General features: G+C 33.7%; 1 protein-coding gene across 2 annotated transcripts; it reads left to right on the top strand.

Annotated features, from left to right (window-relative positions):
• Positions 1-7,951: 7,951 nt before the first annotated feature.
• LOC118041994 (auxin response factor 2B) lies at positions 7,952-13,558 on the top strand. Of its 2 annotated transcripts, none has more exons than XM_035049497.2 (15): positions 7,952-8,669; positions 8,777-8,889; positions 8,990-9,088; positions 9,186-9,242; positions 9,364-9,519; positions 9,604-9,688; positions 10,186-10,276; positions 10,466-10,630; positions 10,792-10,911; positions 11,052-11,127; positions 11,213-11,378; positions 11,464-12,266; positions 12,381-12,571; positions 12,711-12,918; positions 13,160-13,558. In XM_035049497.2, the coding sequence occupies exons 1-14, from the start codon at positions 8,588-8,590 to the stop codon at positions 12,880-12,882; spliced, it is 2,376 nt and encodes a 791-aa protein (XP_034905388.1). In that variant the 5' UTR covers positions 7,952-8,587; the 3' UTR covers positions 12,883-12,918; positions 13,160-13,558. The 2 variants fall into 2 exon arrangements, 1 of the variants encoding a protein (XP_034905388.1); XR_004686399.2 differs by having other exon boundaries at positions 7,954-8,669; positions 12,711-12,978.
• Positions 13,559-15,519: the final 1,961 nt, after the last annotated feature.

Below are 15,519 nucleotides of genomic sequence, written 5' to 3'. Positions count from 1 at the left end.
AACAACAAAATCATTTTCCATCTCCTCATCCTCAATGATCCCCTTAGACACTAATGAACTAACGACTACTTTGCGATCATCCTCAGCTTCTAATAGCACCCCGGGAAAACAAAGAAACAGTAATATTTCTTTTTCCCGCTGCAGAAATTGGGGTATGATGAGAGATTATCAGGAAGGAGAGCCGGAGAGAAGCACAAATGGGTGGGACTGGGAGTGGTGCATTTGGCTCGTAAAGAAGAATGCCAGCTCCACCATCCACGTTGGAGATAACTGCCTGCTAAATTTTCAAAGCTACTAGCCTACTAGAATTTAGATATGGGAAGCCTTTTAAAGCCCGATAATCGAAAATCTCCCAAGCCCATGATGATAAATAAATTGAATCAATCTGTTTTTTCTTAAATAAAGTAGAATAACTCAAACAAAACTTTTGTTAAAACACATTTAAATATGTGCTATACATCATGGTTGTTAATACTTTCTAAGTTATTATTTTTCTTCTTTAACGATTCATTTTTATTTAATTCCAAATGTAAAACTGAATAAAAATCATAAATTTAATGATTGTATTTGACTTCTTCATTATAATATCACCTCTTTACTCTCAACCTAACCATAGCTTTTCTTTTCTGTTTTAACATAAATAATTAAAAATAGTTACTGTTTAAAAAACACATCTAAATGTAAATACATGAAAATTGTTTTAGTTTCTCGCTAGGATTAATTAATAAATAAATTGGATTTTAATTTTTTTATTTGTGTAGTGGCTGTGGGCCTACCAACCTAAGCAATCAAATTGGTATCATAGAATTGAAATTGAAGATCATAAAATTAAAATCGAGGCTCTCTTCTAAATTTACTATAATATTAGATGGAGACCCGATGATTGGGTGGTATATAGTTCGCTCTGATACTCCTTTTAAATTTTTTATAATCAATTATATATCCCATTAAAGTCAAAGTTACGGCAAACATAGTGTTGTATGCTAGTATATTTTTACTAAATTTTATTGATTAATAGATCAAGATTAAAAAACAATTGAAGCATTGATTGGTATAAAAACATCAAGTTCAGTCGTATAATGATTTCATTGCAAGACAATAAGAGTGTTAATCATACACATTTTCAACTCTCTCTCCGAGTACACATTTTCAACTTTTAATCAAAGAGATCCTAACCAAATATGCCAATATGTTCTGCTTTCCACACCGGAGGTTTGTTAAAATTTAAAAAAATATATATTTGTTTTTTAATTTTTTTTATATTTTTACATTATTTTAATAAATTAATATAAAAAATAAAAAATATTATTTTAAATAAAAAAACACTTTAAAAAACAATACAACTTCACAAACCCTACAAATACGACGTAAGTTCAGCCCAAAGCAAATAGCGTTATCTCTCTTACACAGTTGTTTGTTCTTATTTTTTTCTACATGATTTGAACTAACAGCCAATTGGCATTGAGGAAACTTTCCTCGAACGGAAGCTATGAACTTGCAGGACAGCGTTGGGCATAGACTAGGCCATGATTGTTAATTATGTAACCTCTCCACAATTTTCCACATGAAACTGGAGAGATGCAAAGGGCCGGATACCATGGGAAAATGCTTCTACGAAATAAAGATTTTCTGCACAAAGCATCATCGTTTTTTGAGTTCAAAACTTATTTTAAACTTATCCAAATTTCATTTTATATTATATTTAATTTTTATTAAATAAATAAAATAATAAAATTTAAATTCATTTGTTTAGTTATCAAGACTTTAATACCATAATAAATAATCATCTCAAGTTACTAACTTAAATTATTAAATAAAACTCTAAAATATATCATTCTATATAGTTTTTTTAAAAAATTAATAGACCTACTAATAAAATAAAATAAAATCAAATATAATTTTTCGATCTAGAGACATTTTCCCCGATGAGATTAATTAGAAATGAAAAACGAAGTATTGACCGACATGTTACATTCTATATATATTCAATTTTTAAAAAAAAAAAACATATAGCAACATGCAATATTACGTTCAATATGAGGGATATATTGCATCGCAGGGCAAAAGGGCCACAATTTAATGGAGTTTGAAGAATCAGTTGCGAGCAAAGGCGTCTGATCAATCTGCCAAACACAGAAGGATAGAAAAACAACTTCTTAACGGTATCAAAATGTCCTTGAATAGAATTTTGCTATATGCCATATAAAAATCAAGACAGGGAGAAATGGTACTAATTAATTAATTGGGCAATATCTAAATAAAATAATAATTGTAAAGCATGTTGTACCACACTGATTTTTTATCTTATCTTTTGAAGCCGGAGTCTACACATGCGGGCTTCATATGAATAATTGAAAACGTCGAGACCAAATAGTATTATAAAAATACATAACAACAGTCGGTGGTGCGAGACAAGAAAAAATAATAATAATAAGATGATGTAAGTTCATCCTGAAGGGCTTGCACGTAACAAATTCCACAGCTCTTTTCAGTTATCTGAGGGAAAAAATTGACAAAATTTTGAATATTCTTACTTTGTAAAATTAACCCGAGACTTTTCAGTAAGAGTAAAGAGAAGAAAACAAAAAAAATAGAGCGAAGAAGCGAGATTATTGCCTCAAGGCAGAAGTAGTCGATGCTTTCCTCGTCAATTGAGAAGATGACTCTTGAACACATGGATGGATCATACTTCAACTGCTACTCGGCAACTATGCATCTGTGGACGCAACTATGTATCTTTTGATAAGAGTATATATATAAAGCAATTTGACTATTTTGTTCATATACAAAGAGTAAAGCTTAATCGTTTGTCTCGTAATATAAATTTGGCATATTTTAGCAGTATATGACCAGTAGGTTAGCTTGATTATCGGTGCTTGGCTCGTATGATTCAACAAAGAATGGTCGTTTTTATAATAATTTTAAGATCTGGTTGGGTAATTGGCCCGGTTCAAAACTTGATTTTCAGGTTTTGATCAGGTCATCAGCTAACTAGATTAAATTAAAAAAAATAAAATAAAATAATGTTGTTTTAATAAAAAATAAAAACTAACATGTTTGCAACCGGTTTTTAACTAGATTAAATTATCAAGTCAGTTGGGTACACAAATTTTTTTTTTTTTTTTTTTTTTTTTAACTTCATCCAGTTTTAATTCTAGATTAACCAGGTTTTAAATCAATAACTAAATCGAATCAGGTTTGAAAACTATTGTACCTGCAACCAGGGTTCTCTCCGTGTTTATTTTTTCTTTTAAGCCAGATTCCTCGTTGGGTTGATTTGACCCAACACTGCTGCTAGAAGACAAACAAAGTGGATGCATTAAATTTCTGCAAAGCTTTTCCTTGGCCAGTTCAATGAACTATGTCTATGATCTCGCCGGCAACGCGTATCTGGTGAGGAAAATAAAGAACTAGAAAAGGTTTAAAATGCAAGTACGAAACATGTGTGTTTTGCAACGTCAAAGGCTCCAGTGTTCATTCTTTTATTTATTATTATAGATGAGCTGTGAAATTTTTTTATAATTTGTTTCTCAAACTTTTTTTTCAGTAATTTACTTCTAATTAAAAATCAATTACTTTTAATTTTTTTATAAAATAGTGAGATTAAAAGAAAAAAAATTAAAATACAAAAAGATTTCAAATATAGATGATGTGACATAAATTTCCTAAAAGATTTATTTTGGTCTTTATTATTAGGTCCATTACAACTAGAAAGTAAAGTATACCCTGAAAAGCTTTTTACACAGAAGTTTCATTGAGTCTTTCTTATATGCTCAGTCATGTGCTCTGGAAAGTTCTTATCCACTTTAGAGTAGAGAGTTCTCTTCCTAGGTTCAGTGCCTTATAGTGGGTTTTCATCGGACTCTTCAACCTTCACGTGAATTTTAAAAATTACATAAATTATATAATTTTAATACTTAATATTTTTTTTAACTTAATTTTGATATAAAAGTTAATTTTTTTTAATTCCTATTTGAGAAAAAAGAAAAAGATTGTTAGATTTTGATGAAAGAAAAAAAAAATATCGTTAACACCGATTTAAATGGTTTCATTTGATGAGGAAAGTTAATGCGAGGTTTTTTTTCACCTTTAAAATTCATAAAAAAAAAAAAAAAATCTAAGTTCGAGTTGATTTTTGGTTTCAGGTTGATTTGAGTTTTTGAGGTGATTTTTTGATGTCATATATAGATTTATCATGATTCCTGCAATGTTTTTATAGGTGATTTGAGTCAAATATGAGTTGAAAAATGAGTTTTTTGATTAAAAAACTTAAGCATTGATTTTCCGGCCACCATAATAGCTAGAATCTGGGCGAATGACACAAAGTGTTGTCTGATTTTTTTTCAAAAGAATTAGGCTAGTTGCAAAAAAATAATTAAGGGCCAGTCACGTGGTCCTACCAGGGCAATCCCGCACATGGACCCTAATAAAATGGATCAAATGGGTTGGCCTAGCTTGCCAGGCTAGACATTGCCTGACCTTTGCTATTTTTTTTTAATTTTTTTTTAAATTAATGATTTTTTATGGTTTTTTCTCTAAATTTTTTTTTTAATTTAAATTTAAATTAGTGCCCATTCTCTCTTTTATTTTGTTCGGAGAGCCTCTTTAAATGAAAATTATTTTTTTTAGTTATGCATTTAAATTTGAAGAGTTTTTTTTTTATTTATCTATATTTTTTTTTCTTTTGTATGAATGAACTTTATTTTTTAAAATAAATAAACATTTTCAAATAATATGTCTAATATGTGTAGCCTTGCAGTGTTATTTTCCCCTTTTATTTAATTCAATCAATATAATTTATATCTCTATTTTTATTATCGTTTACTTGAATAAAAAAAAATTAATAAACAAATTTTTCTTGAGCAGATAGACATGTGGTGATAAGAAGTTCCACAACATTGATTTTTTTCAAGCCTATTGAATATCATCGATATTGTTCATCACACTTTATAAGTAACTCTAACAGAAAGTTAAAAAATATTATCTTGAAAAATATATCACACAGGATGTATGGCAATTTGACCACGAACTTGTTAGTCAACTATAATATAGATAATGTTTTTTAGGTGTAATAAATATTTTGTGGAGTACAAAGAAAAAGTTGAAGAATTTTTTAGTTATGACGTATTGTTGCCTTCAAAGGTCGTAGTTGATATATTTACTAATGCAACAACTTAGAAATCACACATGATATCTCTTTTTCTTTTTTGTTTTTTTTTTCTTGGAGACAATATATTTCACTCTAAGACATCTCCAACAATTGGTGTTAGAAGAGAAATATGGGAAACCATTAATATTAATGACGCAACTTGTATTTGTGGCAAATGACAATTATATCATCAATCATGCCCACACTTATTTGCATGTTGCACTTTATGAAATGTAAATTATGTACAATTTATAAATAAATTATATTCCAACTTGTCGTATAAAAATGCATATAATCCGTGTTTTCAACATTTGCCTGATATGTTATTGTGGCCTGTATATACTAATTCAGATGTATATGGATGTCCTATTAAATGGTGGATGGGTATAGATTGAAGGAAATTCGCTGGTTTACATAATGAGATGAATGTTAGAGAAGGGAACTCATTGAATAGATATGGCATATATGGTCAAATGAGTCATATTAGAAAAAACTTGTGAAATTAGACAATGTATGTTTTATTTTTTTATATTTGTTTTAAATTATATGAAATTTAATTAACTTACAAATGCTAACAATTTATCTATGTAGGACCTCAAAATAGGCATGATTTGAACTAGAGTTCAACCTCTTCTAGAAGTGCCGACAAGCAAGGTCACCTTGTTGCTAATATAAATCTTGATAAATATATTACACATCCCGAGATGTCCATGCAAACTAAAGCACTATGCCGCTGATATTTGAGATAGAATTGATTGATATGCAATATTGTTTTACATTTGTTAAATATCAGAATAATTTTATTGTGGATGTTGATTACTAATTGATTTTTAATGTATGTATGTAGATTAATTATTTGGTATGAGAAGCTTAGAAAACAACATCTGTTATCCGTGAAGGTGTCTATAAGATGAGACATGTTGTGACCAACACCACACTCACTTTATGTCATGGAGGAATTCAAAAGGATGGGGAGGTTGAGTGTCCTGAAACAAAATTAGTGGAAGATGAGATCGTTTATCATGGAAGTGTTGGGGATGCTAGCCTTGTATGAACGTCCCAAGTCAATCTACGAGTGACCTAGGTCCATCAATAAGTTGAGATGATATTGACCCTCTTCAAACCTACATGAATATTACAAATTGACCTTGAGTTTGATAAGTTGGGGAGATTATTACATATAATTACATATTATTACATGCTATGATAATTGTTAATAGATGTATAGTTATTTTTTTTAATAAAATATTATGTTGTTTTAATTGTCAGTATAGATTTGTTATTTATAATAAAATATATTATGTGTTGCTTTATATGAATTGTGTTTTAATGGTAGAGAACTTGTTATTTTTTGTTGTGCGAAATGCTATTTTTTGGCAAGGAGTTGATGATAAAATAGATTGTTCTTGGACTGCTAGATAAGTCGCAGATGCTATCTATGAAACATGAGTCGCAAATGGTTTGTGATACTTGAATCGTAGATAACATATATGACTCATTTACCTATGCTAAATTTCTATTTTTTTTTTTCACCAATGATATTTTACATTTTTTTTTTAAAAACGAACTAACTTACCAAAACACTCAAAAAAATAACAGGTGATCTCCATCACTGACTTTATTAACGAATTCCTTCCACTCTCTCATGTTTGTTGTGACGTAAAGAAGCCTCTTGCTGTAGCATGAAAAAGAAAGGTTATATTTGTAATGTAATACATGAATACATGGACCATAGCTTCAAGTAACATGATAACTTTCAAACTAACAACATAGTTGGAGAGCTATTCCTACATGTTGGTCAAAAAAATTAAGAGTTTATTATATATATTTTTATATAAAAAGAGGTTTTGATTGGACTTATATTAGTTAATTATTATTAATAAATAATTGTATCAATATCAAATATATTAAAATGCAATTGATATTTCTAAATGATTTTTTTTTATTAGAGTGCATATATGAAAAATACTATATTTACAGTTTACACTATTCAAAAAATCATATTACCAATTTGATTTTTTTAAATGACTCTCTCTTTAGAAATTCTCCCAGAAACGTTTTTTTTTTTTTAAGAAACAGCACATGCGATTTATTTTGGAAAATAGCGCATGCGATTGGTTGAAAAACCACACTTTCTAGCTGCAATTTATTTATTTTTTATATTTTTAGTTTTTTGAATTCTTAATTTTTTTGATTCTTCAATGTTAGATGTTGCAAAATTATAGCTTTTTGTTGCAAATTAGTGGTTTTAAAAGAAAAAAAATTGAAAAAAAAGAATTTAGAAAAACAAAAACAAAAACAAACCGTAGTTTTCACATGTGGTTTTTGATACCGGTGCTATTTTTAAAATCTTTTCCACACGTGTTATTTGCCTCACTCTTTTTTTTAAACGTGTTAACAACAGAACATTGGTTGCTTGCATCTGCAAGACCTGGAAGTTGATGATCATGATCATCTCTCGCATTTTCCACATTTGGACCATCTCTACCACCACAAGTAATGTCTTTTTCATCTCCTAATTTACTGACACGTGTCCTTCCATTTTACAGCAACTATATTCATTTTTGCAGGCTTTACTGTTGTAATTTACAACCTTTGATTTTTCCTGGTGAACTACATCTGTCCACGGCTGTTATTTTCATCATTGACAGGTGATTCACTGCACGGTGACATTAACATTATCCCTCATTTAAATCTGATCATCTGCCTGTTAATAACGAGACAAAAAATCTCTTCCCAAAATCAGAACAACTTTCCGTTTCCAAGGACAAACGTGGTCCCGATGTCAACCAATCAAATATGGCCACCAAAACGTAATACACAACCCCGTTAACGAAAACCGTGGCTTCCCCAGTGAATAAAAATAAAATGTCTCCGTTTGCCGGTTAAGCAGAGGACAAAACAGTGAAGAAGGGCACTGTAACCGGAGGTACCGGTAGCCTAGAAACGGACAATAATTCCACTAGCTTTGAAATAATTGCAGAATCTGACTTCGCTGCAGGCACACAGAGTGAGAAATTTAATTTATTTTTTTAAATAAAATAAAAATGTAGTGCCATTTGTGAGGAGAGAGAGAGAGAGAGAGAGAGAGGGAGGGAGGGAGGGAGACAGAAACAGTGTACGAGTGGTAATGGCAGCGACTATTGCTGAGACGGTTGTTGAAGAGAGAGAAAGTGAAGCAGAGAAGCAAAGAAATGACAGTCTCATTATTAGATCAGATTATTTCTACAATTTTTCTTCTCCGTATGAAGCCAAACAGATCTTTGCAGTCGTTGCTCTACTCTTGTTATTGCTTTAAGAGAAGCAGAAGATCATTTCGATTGCTGACGTTTCACTTTCTGTAGAAAATCATTCCCTGTAATAATTAATTATTTAATCAGTTTCTAGTTCATAAACAGTCGTTTAATCGAGTACTCTTATTAGTTTTGGATTATAATAATGATTAACGGAAGTTATTCTGTGGATAATAAACGTAATGGAATTGCGAGAGGGAGTTCGAGTTTTCCGGTGGCCGGTGAAGGTACCTATGATGATTTTCAATGATTTCCTTTCGTTTTCTTTTGATTTTGTTAGGTTTTAGTGAATCATCATGATTACGTTATGTGATTTTTATTTTGGTATGAGTAGGATCAGAGGATGCACTGTTCAAGGAACTGTGGCACGCATGTGCAGGTCCGTTAGTGACAGTGGCTCGCCAAGGAGAGCTTGTTTACTACTTTCCTCAAGGTCATATTGAACAGGTTCGCTTTCATCTGCTTCCTTCTTCTGTCATTTCACTCTCTCATCCTTGTTTGTCATTTTTTTTTTCGAATTTGAAATTTGTGTGATATACTAATCCAGGTTGAAGCATCGACGAATCAGGTTGCAGATGATCAGCAAATGCCGGCTTATAATCTTCCTCCTAAAATCCTCTGTCGTGTGGTTAATGTTCAATTGAAGGTAATTAATATTGAATTAATGGCTTGCTCTGTCGTGTAATCTGTAGAATCAAGTGTTCATTGAGTTAGGATTCTATGCTCATATTTTTTAATTCCAGGCTGAGCTGGATACAGATGAAGTGTTTGCTCAAGTCATTCTGCTTCCTGTAGCTGAAGTATGATTTATTCTTATATAATTCAGATTTTTTTATATATAATTTTTTAAATTGCTAATTTTAAAGAACACCTCATAACTGAAAATAATTAAATGCTGGTAAAATTATGGAAACTTGCCAGCAAGATGTGGACTTGGTGGAGAAGGAGGATTTGCCGCCTCCGCCTGCACGTCCTCGGGTGCATTCCTTTTGTAAGATGCTTACAGCATCAGATACGAGCACACATGGTGGATTTTCAGTGTTGAGACGGCATGCTGATGAATGTCTACCTCCTTTGGTCTGGTTTTTTTCCTTCTCCATTCTCTGATGTTTTATTTCCTTTCTGTTCATGTTATTAATGGCTTTATTTTCTCTCCAACAGGACATGTCCCTACAACCTCCAGCACAGGAGCTGGTAGCCAAAGATTTGCATGGAAATGAGTGGCGTTTCCGCCACATATTTCGAGGTAATTGTTATCAGGTTGGATTGGATTCGCTGAGCGTATTCTGTGCTTATACAGATCATGTATTATAACCTGTTTCTCTACTTATGCAACCTTTGTTGTGCATGTTGAAGTCTCTTTGCTTTATGTTCATGTGTGTGAGTACCATTGGTTTAAGGATTGATTTTTCCCTTTTGTGCAAGTTTTCAAAATCGTGGATTGGTGATTGGATGTCCAGGTAGCTAACAGCTAACAGTTTGGCCTTGCTTTGCTCCACTAAAATTAATCAATCGTCCATTCTTCTTTATGTTTCATGAATGAGCCTCTCACTTTGATCTTGCATCAAGTTATCCAGTTGATTGTCTCAGTTTTATAGCTTGTAGATCCTGATTTATTGGATAAGATATTAACTATTTATTGGTAATATAGATGCTTATTTACATGCTATAGTTGCCAATTTGAAAGTGTTGTTATCTGACATAGCTGTGTTGTAATGTGTTATTGTGAATTCCAAATTGCAGGTCAACCAAGAAGGCACCTTCTTCAAAGTGGTTGGAGTCTCTTTGTCAGTGCCAAAAAGCTGGTGGCGGGAGATGCTTTTATTTTTCTTAGGTTTGCATCTTCATTTTTAGTCTCTTTGAAGATTGCTACCTCTAGCTTGCCTTGAGTATTTTTTGTACCTCATTGCAACCCAGGATTAATCTTGGCACTTTTTTGAAACTATGTAGTAGGTTTACCTGTCAGAGCTGATTCTATGGTGAATCAACAAAGCATGATTGACTTCTGGATTTTTATTTTCAGGGGTGAAACTGAAGAGCTTCGTGTAGGGGTAAGACGTGCTCTGAGTCAGCCAAGCAATGTCCCATCTTCTGTAATGTCTAGTCACAGCATGCATATTGGCATCCTTGCAACTGTGTGGCATGCTGTTTCGACAGGATCAATGTTCACTGTTTATTATAAACCAAGGTTTGTGGTTTGTTCTGTAGACACTGGCGAGATTGTTACATATTTTGAAACTGAGTGATTGCTCTGGATGATATGCATGGTTTGTAGTATGCATTTCATTCGTCCCTTGTCTATGGTTTTCTGACTCCGTGTTGTATTTTTGTGTGTTTGATGTGTTTCAGGACTAGTCCTGCCGAGTTTATTATTCCAATTGATAAATATAGGGAGTCTGTCAAGATCAACTATGCTATAGGGATGAGGTTCAAAATGAAATTCGAAGCTGAAGAGGCCCCAGAACAAAGGTATGTTTTCCCTTGAAACCATCCCATTTTTTAATTGATTTGAACTTGGACATAACCAAAAAAAGGAAAGGTGAAAAGATGTCTAGTTGTCAAAGGGGGACGGGGGCTGTGTTAATATATGTCTCATCATCTGTGGCCAGGTTCTCTGGCACTGTAATTGGAGTAGAAGAGGCAGATCGAAAGAAGTGGCCTCGCTCAAAGTGGAGATGCCTCAAGGTGGCAGCATATCTATAACTTACTGGAATGTGGATTTTTTTTCTTTTGCTTTGCGTCTGCTAAAACCTCCTCACACTCGCTTTAGGTTCGCTGGGATGAAACTTCTCATGTTCACCGTCCAGACAGGGTTTCTCCTTGGAAAATAGAACCTGCTTTGGCTCCTCTGGATCCTGTTCCGGGGTGCCCATCAAAAAGGCACCGTTCAAACATGGCAACATCATCTGCAGATTGCTCTGCTCCTACAAAGAAAGGTATAAATAGCATACTACAAGTCCGTACACTTCATTTGTCATTGCGTGATTATGAATATGCTCTGGTTATGCTAATGTCAACTAGATAATGAGCCTTCAAGACACCTGCAACATCAAGAAATCGTGACCTTGAGAAACACACATGCTGGGAAGAATTACTCAGACAGTAAGCACAATCCTGCACAGGCTCTATTTCAAGGTAAGGATCAGACTGCTTCTGATAATAGAAAATTTGGACCAGATGACAAGATTCCTCAAGTAATGCATGGAGCAAAACTCATGAACCTAACAACAGGACCTGGAACCCTGCATGAATCCTATGAATCAACTCGCCCCTTCTTTGAGCTGAACTCTGATGAGGTTGATCGACCTGGTAAACTTAATGAAACAGGCACGTTCAACTGCCATTCAGCTCCCTTGATGTATTTAGGCCACCCATTTAACATGATGGCATCTAGGATGGAAGTTCATGTGGCAAAAGATAAAGACATACAAAAGCAGCGTGGAAGCTGGTTTTCACCTTTGGCATATGCTGATAATTCTTCTCATCCTTCGGGATCTAAACCACAGCATCTTCCTTTTCAACAACATAACAAGGAAACATCTAAAGATAGTAATTGCAAACTTTTCGGCTTCACCCTTTTTGGGAATCCTATGGCTGCAGAACCAGCCATTATACACAGGCACTCCACAGAGAAACAACAGCAGCAAATCAATGTTGCATCAGATCACCTGCAATTGTTGGGTTCTGAAGGATTTTTGGAGCAAGCAAAGCATCCAAAGCATGTTATACCTGAGGAACAAGGGAACATTTTTCAAGCTTCTGCTCTTCATTCTAAAGATGTCCAGGGCATGCCCGAGGGTGATTCAACCAGAAGATGTGTAAAGGTTGTTACCTATTTGAATGCTTGACTAAGATTCCTTTTATAAAGATTTTATTTCTTTTCTTTTTTATTTTGGATATGAACTCGCAATTTGTATATGTGGCCTTCACTGGTTTAGGTTTACAAGCAGGGGACTGCTGGGAGGAGGTCTCTGGACCTGGCAAAGTTTAATGGTTATAATGAATTGACAGCAGAACTGGATCAGATTTTTGAATTTCATGGTGAATTAGTTGCTCCTAACAAAGATTGGTTGATTGTTTTTACTGATGATGAGGGCGATATGATGCTTGTAGGAGATGATCCCTGGCAGTAAGAACTCAAACTCGGGTCCTTTTTTTAACACGAATTGATCAGCAAATCACTTCTTCACGTGTTAATCTTACGATCATATTTGTAGCCTACAAGAGTTTTGGAACTTGAATCAAGTTGCTCTTTTTGTATGATGTAGGGAATTCTGTAGTATGGCGCGCAGGATCTTTGTCTTCACTAGAGAGGAGATAAACAGGATGGAGCCACGATCCCTGAATCTAGAAGCAGAGGGAAATTCGCGAAGTGCAGACCAAATGGCTGATATGATGGAGGATGGAACTTCAAAGCATCTTCCAGCTGTGAGTACCTAGGAGTTTTCAGGCTTGTGCTACGCGACTGGCAGTAAGGTTAAGAGATTCATCTACTTGGACGCCCAGGCCATAGTCTGAGAAACATCAGAAAGCTAGGTGCAGGGAATGTCATTTTTATTTTTGAAGGCTAATCAGTGACTAAAATCTTGTTGAGCCATTCAATCCAAAACAATTTTTATTTTCTTATAGGTTTAATCTGTTAATTCTGTTTGCATTTTTTTCGCCAAATGAGTTTTCCACTTTTTTTCAATCTATTTATTTCCTTTCACTTGTTCAGGTCAGGAGGCTGAAAAGGTGGCACAAACGAAGCTGTTGCATTGTGGCCAAGATGACAATGTTGAGGCAGTTGTGATGTCCTCTTCCAAGCTTTTTCATCTTATGCAGCGTGGCTTGTTTGGTAGATAAAGAGTTTTTGTCATACAGCATATGTAACCTTCTAATGTTTATTTTTTACCTACTCTTGGGAGGATTGGAAAAATAGCATCAGTTGTTTTTATTAGCTTAGAATTCTTAGGCACACGGGCAGACCAGGGACCACTTTCCAGTTCCACTCGACCCTCGCCTCTGTTATATATGCCCGTCAAAAGAAAATTGCCAGAGACAGCTCGTCTGCTGCTCACAAAATCTTTGATCGTACACATATCATGGTACGTAACCCTATCACTTTTTTTTACCACCTGATATTCTCTCTACTTGCTTATCATTTATGCCCATCTCTTACCTTCTACTGTCTAGATTCGTTGCTTCATGCAACAAGGGTTGGGCTTTATATATATATCCAGTATTTCTGTAACTCAGAAGCGCAAAAAGACCGTGTGTCTAAGCATTCTAAGCTAATAATAAAAAAAAATCCAAGCTCGGTGTTGTTGAACCAGTGTTCAAATTGATTTCTCGGATAAAATAACAAAAAAAACTAATTACATGGTTTGAGATTGCATAAGATGGTTTGATGCAAAGTAATAATAATAATAAAAAAAAAAAAAACAAATCCAAGCTCGGTGTTTTCGAACCAGTGTTCAAATTGTCTCGGATAAAAAAACAAAAAATCTAATTACATGGTTTGAGATCGCTTATGATGGTTAGATGCTAAAAAAAAAAAAAAAAAATCCAAGCTCGGTGTTGTCGAACCAGTGTTCAAGTTGATTTCTCGGATAGAAAAACTAATTACATGGTTTGAGATCGCATATGATGGTTTGTTGCAATGATGTTCCTCGGGCTTAATTTATGTTTCCAAGGAAAGTTAGCGGTTGCTTGACTATCGAGAAAGCAAATAGCTCCCGTCAATTTTTCTCACAAAAATGTAATTGCCACCAAAATGGATGGCCCGCTTCAGTCATTAAAAAAGAGGACATTTTACTGGGAGATTGGAAAGCTCGAAGTTGTATTGGGGTGATCGTTAAGTTGGCACCATGCCAAAACGTAAAGGGAAGAAATTAGATATAGCCAAAGCATAGTTTAACTGATAGGCGTGAACGTAAACTCTAGAAATTTAATACTTCAAATAAATCGGGGGAGCGTGCACGAATAACTGGATCTGAGTGCAGGGAAGAAATTAATTTCTACAGAATTCAATGCACGTTCTCAAATTATTGCACCCCAAAACATAATCAGAACAGCCAAGAAGATACATAATCATTTTTATAGCAGCTAACTACTAATTCAAGAAATCATCGAGTTTATACTTGCAATGGTGAAGGAGAGCCATTACCAAAACCTGCAGTCTGGTATTAACTCCAGCAGATCACCGCTCTAAAAAAGGGATTGTTGAAAGGGCCTTCACACAACTTTCAGCTTCACTATCATTTACTATCAAAGAGAAAATATTTTTTACAAGCAGAGTTCGACGCATAAATGCTGAACAAAGTGTTCAGTTGAAAGACCTTGGATGCCCATTGTGTGATCATCTGCATATCGACTGCATTTGTTCTAAGAACAAGAAAAGCATGCCATAAGAAGCAAATAACATGACGTGCCCACGAAAAAAAAGAAGATTTATTATGCAAAAGGACTTGAACCATATAATCCTAGCGACTCATAAAAGCAACATTTGGAATCTCTCTTTGTATAAAAGAACACCGTTTAGTATCAACGGCAAGGGTTAAAACTCTCCATCTTTATATATATATATATATATATATACAGAACATGTTGTTGACTTTATAGATTTGGTAAACTCCTAGCCAGCGGACAAGCTTGAGATTTACAACGGCAACTTTTTCAAGCTCTTCCACTACATTGCCAAGTTCATGCTCAAATAAGACAATTCTGATATGGTTTCTGTGCCAAAGCAGTCAGCAAGATTGAAAAGATAAATATACTTTTTCTTGGGAGGAAGAAAGAAGTGCAAGGGGCAGGAGATTCTATCCCGTGTTAGAGAAAGAATTAGGTTTGTTTAGTAACATGGTTAATGTGTTATTAAAAGTGATATTTAGGTTAAAACTTTATTTTATTTTAATCTTTAACATAAACTCTTAATATGTAAAATTTAAACAAATTATAAATTGATATCAATTAATTTTAATCCTTGGTTGACATGTTTGGATGAAATCAAAAACTCTTTAAAAGCCTCTATCTCACAAGGAAAGGAAAAAACACTATTTTGGTGTTTATAAAGTAGAAAGTTGTAAGGTTAAAATT

The sequence above is a fragment of the Populus alba genome, chromosome 1 (assembly GCF_005239225.2).
Source record: "Populus alba chromosome 1, ASM523922v2, whole genome shotgun sequence".
NCBI lineage: Eukaryota > Viridiplantae > Streptophyta > Magnoliopsida > Malpighiales > Salicaceae > Populus > Populus alba.
Note: the sequence above shows the minus strand (reverse complement) of the source record. Positions and strands in the feature narration are given on the sequence as shown.